Source organism: Nannospalax galili, unplaced genomic scaffold (genome assembly GCF_000622305.1).
Source record: "Nannospalax galili isolate Female #2095 unplaced genomic scaffold, S.galili_v1.0 scaffold120, whole genome shotgun sequence".
Taxonomy (NCBI): Eukaryota; Metazoa; Chordata; class Mammalia; order Rodentia; family Spalacidae; genus Nannospalax; species Nannospalax galili.
Window position 1 is genome coordinate 1,002,668 of NW_008350324.1, and position 11,878 is coordinate 1,014,545.

The 11,878-nt window shown below is 46.0% G+C and overlaps 1 protein-coding gene across 2 annotated transcripts in view; it reads right to left on the minus strand.

Annotated features, from left to right (window-relative positions):
• Fbxw8 (F-box and WD repeat domain containing 8) overlaps positions 1-11,878 on the minus strand; it is a 128,819-nt gene that overhangs the window by 90,033 nt on the left and 26,908 nt on the right. For both annotated transcript variants that reach the window (XM_029570575.1, XM_008847456.3), the window contains one exon: positions 2,830-2,994. In XM_029570575.1, the coding sequence (XP_029426435.1) occupies positions 2,830-2,994 (165 nt within the window). The remainder of the gene's footprint in view (positions 1-2,829; positions 2,995-11,878) is intronic.

Consider the following 11,878-nt stretch of genomic DNA (forward strand, 5'->3'; position numbering starts at 1 on the left):
GAGAGAGAGAGAGAGAGATTGGTTATTTTTACAATAAAAATGAAGGGAATCTGAGTTATATGAAGTATTTCTATGTGGGAAGGAGGAAATAGTAAGACAGTTAAACCAAAAAGCAAGCATGAATGGAGGTATTCAAGAGCACTACGTGTTCCAAATCATGAGCCCTGTTGGTCTGGCCCAAGGATTAGGACTCGTCCATGTCTAGCTCCTGGAAAAGGGCCAGTATTTGGTTAGTGGCAACTACTGTGATTATTACTCTTAAGTTATTGGAAAGAGATGATGACATCTATTTCACTAAAATTAACAATTACCAAACAGCTATGCTCCTGAAACTGGGCATAATAATCTACGTAATGATCCTAACTTAACCCTCAGATCAAGTCTAGAGTTGTGGGATAAAACACATCAAGAGAAGCTGTGGGCTGGAGCTGAAGGGCGAGAAGAGAAGGATCTGGGAGTCATCTGGGGGAAGGGAACAGACAGCTCTTCAGAGGAGAAGGTACTGAAAGCAAGTTGAGGGCGGGAGTTGAGACTGCATGCCTCCAGCATTCACTGTACTGCCTTGTGAGTACCTGCTTAGCTGTTTTTTTGCCCTACATAGATCCTAGAACACCAAGGTGACAAAGCCTAATGCAAACACTAAGAAGACAAACACTGAGGCCCTATACCCTCTCTAACCCATTTCTAGGTCAGCTTGGAGCCAAAGGTCCAGGCAGTCATGCATTTACAGGTCATTCTTTGTGTGTAGGGGAAGGGGGTGGCTGAGAACTCTAGGATCCATTCTGATTGTCACAGACACTGCCTGGGAGGTACCAAGTCAAACTGCCTATCCAACTCCTGAAGGGGACCGCAAATACAATAGAACTATTACCTGTGTGATACTGCCTGAGCTTCTAGTCCTGAGGGTACAAGCCCTACAGAGCCCACACCAGGCTCTCACTGGGGTCCTCTTCCCCACAACCACAGGGCTGGGAGCAGCCACTCAGGTGAGAATGGAGGCAGGCCCTGCCCTGAGGCCCCTTTGCAGAATTACTGTAAGATTCCTGTTACTACTAATGAAAGATTCATCATTTAAATTTCACCTAAGTAGTTCTCACTCTCAACAAAAGTTCCCCTCACATGCTACTTGCATCTCTCACCAGTTCATTTGATGGACAACTATGTGTCAAGCATATCTGGTGGTTTTTCTTTGTGCTAGTAAGAGAAGAGCAGCAAACAGACATTTGGTAAGTGGTACACATCTGTCAACTGGCACCAGCTGCCAAAGGCTGTGAGGTGTGTCTTTAAACAACTCCACTCTTGCCACTTCCAGGCCAAATGAGGACCTGCCTACTGCCTTCCTACCTTGCTCTTTCCCCACCAAAGCAACAGCCCAGACACAGCTGCCATGTTCTCTCTCAGCCTCTGACATCTGAATTCAAGACCAGAGACAAGCTCATTAATCTCTCAGGGTTCCCTCTCCTTTTTGGACAGAAAGGTCCATGAGCCCAGCTCTGAAGCATCTCTTCATTTGCAGTCCCTCCACTGGGCTGCAGGCTCTGCTTTCCACCCCTGGTTTGTCTAAGTAGCACTTTCCTCTGAAAATCCTTCTGTGGGCCTCTTGTCTGTGCCCACTACTAGACCTAATCAGGTGTACTGGCTCCAAACAAGTTTTTTTATTGCATATGGATGCCAACAGACTCCATGGGGCCAGCAAGACTTTACTTTTTGGTGAGGTCTTAATGGCTGAAGAAATACTAACTAGGTCAATCCTGGTTCATAACCAGGGGCAATTTTAACCCCGCCCCCCACCCCTACCCCAAGGGACATCTTGCAATGCCCAGAGACATTTTGAGATATCATACCAGGGGATGGGTGCTACTGGTATTTAGTGAGGACCCATCCTGTGAGGCACAGGGCAGCCCCTCTAAAGAGTGAGCTTGCTCAGTGCCAACAGGACTGCCTTGAAGGGGGGAAGCACTGCTCACTGATGTCATGGAACAGTACAAGGCTGCTCCAATCCAGCATACTGGTCACTAATCAGATTATGAGGTGACTAGGGACAGACATGCACACAGGCAATATGTCACCACCATAATAAGCAAGGCTTGCTGGTCTCAAAGTCTATTAGGATCGACCTTTAAGTGAGGAGAAGGCACAGCTCTACCCCAGATCCACATGTGAACTCCCAGCTGCCTGGGTGGTAAAGTAGTACAGCCATGCACTGCCCTGTTGTCATGCCTCACACAGCCCTGTTCAACACACTTCTTGACAGCTATCACCTCCAAAACACTTTTCTGTGCAAATCCTTAGCTGTGATCTACTATTTCTGTAGAGCCTTGAAGTGATAAATGCTAGGGCAGCAAGCCAAAGGTTACACGAGGGAAGAGTAGACAGCTCTCAGTGCCATACCACATCTCCCTCCAACAGTTCCTGCAGAGGCCTCTGCAGCACCTCTCGCCTGTGTGCAGGTGTACTACTACAGCCTTCTCCGTCCATCCCTCTGGGAGGCCAGTAAAGAGAAAGGGGAGGAGGATGACAGAGATGACTCCAGTGACCCAAACAGCCAGGGAGAAGTGACAAGCAACCCATGCTCAGCTCTCCTCTCCTGCAGAGCAGAGGGAAGCAAGCCCTGGACACTAATATTGACAGAGGGCACAGCTCTTCTAAGGGAAGACAGAGCAAGATGCTAAAATCAGAACAAAATCAGGAGATGCTGAGGGCTTGCTCAGCACATCCTGTTTCCTGTGCTCTAGGAATGACCCTTAGGCTGCAACAGAAGACCTAGCATCTGGTGTCCTTACAGGCACCCAGTGTCCTCCCCAGGTGATACCACTGGCCATTGCTTACCTTCCAGTTGGTTCTTAGCATGTGTTCCTTGGCACGGCACTCTTGGAGGATGAGTTTCCAGGATGAATAGTCAGAGATGCTGCTCTCAGGAAGGTATCCTTCCTGCTGGCACAGCCTGTACCACAGCACCTCGTCTTCGGCAATCACCTTCCATGTCTTGCTCACCTAACACAGCACAAGTGACACAAATGTCAAGATCTGCAATTAGAGAGGCCTCACCATCCAAAAATCAATCAACACCTATGTTATGCCCTAGGATTATGGCAGAATAAAACATCTCATTAACAAAACACTCTGAGGTGAAAAAAATATAAGCAAATGTTTCCAGTTTTATCTTTCAAGATTTCAAAAATGTTGTGCCACCATGCAATGTCACATTTTAGATTGCCTGGTTCAACTAGGATCTAACAAATGGAAAGAGGAAAAAAAACAATACACAAAATGCAAAGCCTATAAGCTCTGACATGGTGATTAACTACATGAGCATAGAGAGCTTTTCAGAAGAGAAATCTCCTGACAGCACTTGCATTACCATCTTACAGAAAGGGAATTTGGTGGCTGGTGAAGTGAAAGGTCACAATAAAACACTCATACATTAAATTTTTGATTATATAAAGTTCAGATTTATGTTACATGTGAGAACTTAGATTTTAAATGTATAGATTTAAAATAAAAATACAATTGAACTGTTAACCAGAACCATACAATATGAAGGAGAAATTAATGTTACATGTGGCACAAATCTAAAATTGCAACAGTATCCAGAGGAAATGGCTGTTTTAAATATTAGCATGCTGGGGCTGGAGAAATGGCTCAGTGGCACTTAAGAGCACTGGCTGTTCTTGCAGAAGACCTGGGTTCGAATCCCAGCACCCACATGGCAGCTAACAACTGTCTGTAACTCCAGTTCTAGGGGATCCAGAGCCTCTTCTGTCCTCCTTAGGCATTGCACAACATGGGTGCACTTATCTACATGCAGGCAATACATACATACACATAAAATAAAAATAAAGAAAATATTTTAAAGAATAAAATAAACAAATAAATATTTGCATGCTGTTTTCTAGGCACTCTCTCTTAGGGGAACGACAGACTTACTTCATCATGAGATAACATACAAAGTTGGCCAGAGTGCAGAACATGGACTCTGTTGGCCAGATGAGAAACTGACCTAGCAGATCAACCTAACTGGCCTGGAGCACCTGCTGGCCCAGCAGGATGGAGGAGCTGTGCTTGCTGCCCCCCCTAAGGCAGAAGTCCACTCCCAACACACAGAGAGAGCAGTGGCTTAAAAGAACCTTGGCTCCTTAACACTCCCTTGGGATCACACAAGACCTTGGAGGAAGAGGTAAGAGAGAACCTGACTGAGGGGGTCAGCTGATAAAAGGCCTGATGGAGAGTGAGCCTGTGGAATGAAGGAGTAAAGACCTCTCAAGGTCTGCTCCTCCATAACACCAACAAGAGCAATGTCAAAAGTGATGTGAGGCTGGGACTGCAGCTCAGTGGTAGAGCACTTGTCTAGAAGGCATGAAGTCCTAGGTTCAGTACCTAGTCCTGCCAGAGACAGAAAGGAAAATGGGCTGAGAGGGCTCAGTGAGTAAAGGGTTTGCTGCATACTGTGAGGACCAGAGTTTAGATCTTCAGAACCCATGGAAAGTCAGATACAGTAACATATCTGTAATCCCAGAACACCTATAGCAAGAAGGGAGGCAGAGACAGGAGAATCCTGGGAGCTTGAAGGCCAACTAGCCTGGTGTATATACTGAACACCAAGCGACCCCATCTCTAGGCAGGTGAGATGGTTCAGTGGGTACAGTGCTAGCTGCACAAGCCTGACAAACTCGAGTTCCAACCCCAGAACCCACATAAAGGTAAAAGGAGAGAACCAACTCCACAAAGTTCTCCCCTGACCTCCACAGGTATGCTGTGGTACACATGTATACACACAGACACACACACACACATATACACAGACACACACATACACACTGATTAAATTTCTAAAAAGAGAAAGACCTTGCCTCCAACAAGGTAGAAGGTAAGCACCAACACCCAAGGTTGTCCCCTGACCTCCACATGTGAGCTGTAGCACTCACACGCAAACATATCTTTTGATTGACTTTTTCAGGACCCTGAAAAGTAACAATGAAAGACTTGAACCCCTCTAAGGATCAGCCAGGGCTACACAGTGAGACCCTATCTTTAAAATACAATAAAATGGGGACTGGAGAGATGGCTCAGTGGTTAAGAGCACTGGCTGCTCTTGCAGAGGACCCAGGTTTGACTCCCAGCACCCACGTGGTAGCTAACTGTTCATAACTCCAGTTCCAGGCATCCAACGCCATCTTCTGACCTCCGTGGGCTTTGCACAACATAGGTGCACGAATATACATGCAGGCAATATACTCATAATGTGTAAAAAAAAAAAATTAAATAAACAAAATAAAATGGCTAAAAGTTGGTAAGAACTGTGACCTGTAAGTTCATTTAACTTGTTTGTCCCATTTCCTCCTCCAGCTCTATGGGAGCCCTGAAAACAGCTTCAGACTACAGTAGCTATGAAAATCAGCAACAGAGCTACCTTGGAAGGGCCAGTCACATTGGACTCCCCCAGGGTCTCATTCTGGGATAGCAGCCAGCACCTGGGCCTGGTTGGAGAGCTCTATCCCCAGGCTTCCAAATGGGGCTGGGAAGATAGTTCAACTAATAAAGTGCTTGCCATGCAAACAAGAGTACCTGAGAATCCACATAAAAAAACTGGGCATGGTGGTGTACATACCTAGCACTAGGGAGGCAGATGGAGCCCCTGGGGCTCCCTAGTCAGCCAGCCTAGTCTAATCAGTGAGCTTCATGTCAATGAGACCATGTCTCAAAAAAACAAGAAAAACAAGGTGAACAGCACCTGAAAAATGGCACCCAAGGCTGGCCTCTGGTCTCCATATGCATATGTGTGCACACGTGTACCACCTCCCCCCTGCCCCCGTTCCAACTTCTCATTTGCATAGTATTGTTTTTTCTACATCTAAACCTTTAATTTTCTAAATTTCTTGTCCATATTAAATGCTACTTAGTTGCCAGCCATCCCCATCCCCTCAGGTGACTAAATGTCACTTCTGTCTTCTACTGCATTAGCTATTTCTTACATCCCTAAGTCAGTAGAAAATATGGTCTGTGGGTCTTCATGTCTTATTTAAAAAAGAATTAAAACAACAACAACAACAACAACAACAACAAGAAGCAAACCAAGATGGGGCTGAGGACAAACCACTAGAGGCCAGCCCACAGCTGACAAGGATCCATTATGCAGCCCACATTGATACAGCCACAGTATCAGTCACAAATCCACTTAACCACACTGTCAGGCTGCACTCCCACCTCAGCCATAGGGTACAGGAAACAGGTCCTTATCTGAACACAAGTGGTCAGATTGTAAAGAACAGGATAACGACTCAATAACACCAAGGCCCCAGTTTTCACTAGACAGAACACCGTGGGTTTATTTTTGGCTTGTTTGGTCCACAGCTGAGCCTACCCATGACCCCCCGAGTAGTATCTTCATCTGTCTTTGCCAGAGTGAGGCTGAGCACAAGGCAATCATGAGGTAGGAAGAGGGAAGCAGCAACATCTGCCATGATGGAGCCAGCCACTACTCAGTCCCAGAGCAGAGGATGTCCCCTACTGGACAGCTGGAACTGAGGCTTAAAAACAGCTAAGACAAGGAATAACAAAGGAATATTCTTGGGTTCTCCAAGGCAGAAAGGGCTAACTAAACACAGGGTTTGAACTTTGACCCTTTGGGTTCATGAGCCTTTTTCTAAGAAGAAAAAAAATAAGCTCTAAAGCTTTTAAAAATAATGAAACGTAATTACTGAACAAGACTCAGAGTAGGTCAGAGAGCTTACAAACACAGCCATCACGCTGCTACACAGACCAGCACTACACAAAACATGTTTAAAGGACCACTGGCTCCTTAGAGGGCTGGGGAGTTTCTAAAAGGAATCCCAAAGTCAAATGAGTTTAGAAAACGCTGGTTTGAACAAAACTAAGCAGGCTCTTTGGCTGTGGGGCTCCTCAAAACCTCTAACAGCCTGGCACATGTCACTTACCTCAAAGAGGAAGGCATGAGAAGCTAGATTTCCTGGTCATCAAGCATGGCTGTCTCACAGCCCAGGGCTCTGTAGGTCATCAGGTCAGAGAGGAATGGGGTCCTGAGGCAGCAGCCCTCATTCATCTTCTGCTTCCAAACCTGTCCAAAACCCTGCTTTCTGCAAAAAAATGTACCAACCTGGGGGGCTGCTTCCCTGTGGCCAGGGAAAAGATGGGGAGGTTTGGGTGCCTGCTGTTAGTCAGGATGGATCACAAGACCAGACCAAGGAAGGATCTTTTAAAATCTCTAATCAAACATAAGTGACTAGGACACTGCCCCTCTTCAGACAGAACTTCAGAGCTACCGGCATCCAGTGCTCAGAGATTGCAAAGGGAGACCCCAGTCACTCAACAACCTACACCAGTTGTGCTAAGAACTAAACCAGTGACGTTTCAGCCACTTGAAAATGGAGGCATTTAGTAGAACTTCAGAAAGTCTCACCCCTCAGAACCTGAAGGGTGTGAAAGACACGAGCAGATTTTTACAACCGTCTCTAAGAAAAATGCCACACTAACAGTAGTCCGAAGTCTACACCTGGCAGTGACGCAGAAGCTGAAAACACAAGTTGTTTTGTACATTGTCCACACCATCCAAATCTCAATTTATTCCACAAAAATTAATATCCAGGATAAAGTTTAAGTCCCAATTAAAATACAAATCTCTTGCAGGGGTTTGTAAAAGGGAGAGGTAAGAATTACTTCTGAAAGGAATCACAATGCTACCTTCGATTAGGTATCAAAAACAGACATGAGCCAACAATTTCTTTAGCCAACTGTTAAAGGGAAGGTGCTGCTTCTTTTAAAGGAGAAGAAAAAGAGTAGCCTTTAAGAATTTTTTTTAATTCAAGGGGAAAAAAAGGACCCAGTCAAACCTTCACAAGCAACTGTGAAAGGGTCATGCCAAAAGAAAACCTAAGTGTTTTGATTTCTTGCTATAGTAAACCTAGCAAGTTTATAAGGCTGAATTTTCCAAAGGTCTAATGGTCTTTAATACCCCAGAACTGGAACAGCTCTGCTCAGTAAAGTCCCACTGAGTGAGCCTCAGCTGCAAGAATTTACTAATAAAAGTGTCTCCAGCATTTTGCTCTATAGCACCACTGTGAATTGCTCCCCACCCCCCAAAACTCTTGGCTCAGAAAAAAATTCACTTTATTAGTTCTGGATTAGGGTCACCAGTGAGGCCCACAACAGGGGAGAGTGGCTCTGCTCTATTCACATGCTTGTGCTCCAGGTCCACCATGTGTTAGAACAGCTTTCTGCACTTAGCTCCCTCTTCCCATGGGACTTGAGCCCAGGAGCTTTGCCCCCACAATATCAAGACTGACCACCTACGAGGCCTATGGTCATTTTAGAGTCCTCTAAGTGACAAACAGGTGCCTTTAATCACTACTGCCTTCAACTTTCATCTCTTGGTGCCAGGGTGCTCTGCAGCTAAGTGAGAAATGGCCCCCACAGCTTCATGTTTGAACACTTGGTTCCCAGCTGGTGGCACTGTTCACAGAGGACACAGAACCTTTTGAGGTGGGGTCTAGCTAGAGTGGGAGCTGAGGCTTGAGAGTCATAACCCAGCCCTGCCTTCTTGCCGTCTTTCTCCTTTCAGTTCTACCGAGATGCGAGGAGGTAGTACCCAGGTGCAAGCTCCTGCTGCCACAGAGCCACCTGCGGCCATGGGGGACTGTATCCTCTAACCTTGAGCCAATATAAATCCTCCCTCAAGCCCTCAAGTTGACTGTCAGTGACAAGAAAAGTTACTAATAAATTGGGTTTCCTCCATGCTCCCAGGGGAGCCTCCTCAGTCTACTTGCTGGCCCCTCATCTTCAAGTCATCATTCCCAAAGTCCTCCTCTGCACTTATTTCCTACATGTCCACTTTCCTCTGGTTTCCTGGCTTAACCATTACTTATGTGCTGACAGCCTTCATCTCCACTGAGGAAATCAGCTCCAGCCTCACATCCAACTACTGGTTCCCCCAAACCTGTTCATAGAAAACAGTAACCTTAATCCCCTGGCTGCTCAGGCCACACACTTTGGTGTCCCGGGTGACCCTTCTTTCTCTCCTCATTAAGCCACAGGCAATCCTGACTCCAGCCACTAATATTGTATAACTCTCACCTAACCAACGTGTCTTCTTCTTCAGCAGCCTTCAGTTGGCCTCCCTGCTGCTGCCCTTTCCCCACTACAGCCTACACTGCACAGCAGCCACAGTGATGCACTGGTGAAGACAGCCTTTGTCATCCTCTGTGCAAAATGCTGCACGCATGTTCTACCTCACTCAGAATAACCCGTCAGCTCTCGGTGGGTTGAATGCTCTTCACGCCTTGCAATCTCTCTCATTCCCTCTCACTCAGTGAGCCCCTGTATTTGGTTCTCATGGCTGTTTTAACTACTCCAAACTTAGTGGCTTAGAACAACTCAGATTTACTCTCATGTAGTCCTGGAGTCAGGAGTTGAAAGCCAGGTCCTGGAAGAGTGGCACGTTTTCTAGAAACTTCAGGGGAAGCACATTCCCTGACACTTCCAGCCTCTGGAAGCCATTCATGTACTTCAGCTTGTGGTCCCTTCCTATCTTTGATGCCAGAAGCGGCCGAAGCATGTGCTCCCTTTCTGCCTGCCTGCCTTGTAAACAACACTAGGCCCATCTGGGTAGGCCCAGGTAATCACCTTCTCTCGCCTCAAGATTCTTACTTTAATCCTACTTGCAAAGGCTTCTTACCATGAACACATACATGTCCATGGGATCCAATGATTAGGTCAGGACAGGAACATAGCCATTATGTAGTATACCCCAGCTTAGCAACTTTGATGTCCTGTAGTTCCTCACACACTGAAAGTGTGCTCTGCAGCAGAACGTCTCAGCTACACCTGCCTAAGGATGTCTGCAGAGACCTGCACAGCTTCCTCCCTCCCTCCTTCCAGTCTTTGCTCAAAGACCCCTTTCTCGCTGGAAAGCCATCTCTCTGTCCTGGTTCTCACCACTGTCTTCCTCACCACACTTGTTTAGTGAGGAGTTTACCACAAAGGATATAAAGACTCCAAAGTAGCCTGAAAGTGAGTAAGATGGAAGAGTAAGCTCAACTTTTAAAAACTCAACTTTAAAAAAGAAAACAGGGGGCTGAAGAGATGGCTCAGCAGCTAGGAGCTCTGGTTGCTCTTGCGGAAGACCTGGCTTCAATTCCCAGCATCCACATGGTAGCTAACAACCATCTGTAAATGCCAGTTCCAGGGGATCTGACATCCTCTTCTGACCTCAGTGGGCACTGCATTACATCGGTGCACTTACATACATGCAGGCAATACACTCAAACACATTAAAAAAAAAAAAAAAAAAAAACTAATACTTTTAACTGCAAAGTTCACATGAACACCTGAGCTCCTGCCATGAGCTGCACCCAGGAGGTTCTGACTTTCTTATTCAAGGGCATTCTCTTGCCTATATCTTCTTTTAATGTTTCAATTGTGAAAGATTTCAAACACATAGAGATATAGTAAACAGTACAAAGACCTTCCAAATATCTAACATTCAGCTCAACCATTCTGTTCCTTCTAGCTCTGAATATTCTAAAATGACTCTACCACTCCCTAAATCCCTATTTAAAGATGCCTGCCACTGCAGCCAGGTGAATTAAAAACAACCCCTGCTCTGCTTCCCTGGGCCTGAAAGACTTGCAGCAGGCCTCTCTCCTAATGGCAGGCCACTCTCTGCAGTAAGCTCATCATGCCCTCTGCGCCTTGACTCCCCCAGCCTCATTCACCCTCCCATCTCCCCCACCATTCTCTCCTCTGAGTTTGGGCCCTGCCCCATTCCTTGTCTTGGGGCTCCAGACACCTGGGGAACCAATACTGCTTCCTGATCCTTTTCATCCAGACCAACTTAGTGCCTTCTGTGGGCCCCAAGAGCACTGCTTCTGGGCCTGGCCCCGCCCTCACCTCCCTCTGCTTCCCTGGGCCTGCAGGACTGGCCAGCCTCTTTCTGGGACACAGGGGCTGACCTTTCCTCTTCCTGATCCTTTGCATCCAGACCAACCCAGCTCCTCAGTGCAGTCCCCAGAAGTCCTTGGGGCCTCTTCCCACACCATCTGCCCTTGCATCTCTGGGTGGCATGGCCACCAGCTGCCCTAGACCAGCATCTTTCCTGGGCCAGGCTCCCAGGCCAGTCCAACCCCCAAATTCCTGAGGCCAAAATCGCCCTAGACCAGCATCTTTCCTGAGCCAGCTCTCTGGGAAATCCTGAAGACAAAAGCAATCTGCCACTCCAATATAACATCAAAAGAGTGAACCGGAAGCTTAGAGGAACCAGCTTTTCATGCCCAAAAAGTAAACCACAAAGACACATAAATTTCACAAAAAGAAGCAGACCTAAACTTGAAGGCTTGAGTCTCACACAAGAGTCAGAAACTACAAAAGAAATTCACATGTCAAAATCACAGAGAAAAAAAAATAACATGAAAAACCAAAATATCACATCCCCACCAAATACCAATAGTCCTCTAGAGGAGAACAATGAGAACCCCCTAGAGATAAAGCAGGACATGGAACTCAAAAGAACAATTATAAACATGATAAAAGAATTCTGTGAATTTAAAGAACACTCAAAGAAATCAAAGAACTGAAGGAAGATAGGTTGGAAAAAAATATACCAAGCAAATGGTATTAAGAGAAAAGCAGGCATTGCAATTCTAATATGTTACAAAATAGACTTTAAAATAAAAATAATCAGACGAGAGAAAGAGGGCCACTTCATTCTGATCAAAGGAACAATAAATCAAGAAGATATTACAATCATGAACATATATTCACCAAACTCTGGTGCACCCAACTTCATAAAAACAATACTAGAGGACTTTAAGACCCAAATTAACCCCAACTCATTAATAGTAGGGGACTTCAATACCCAACTATCTCC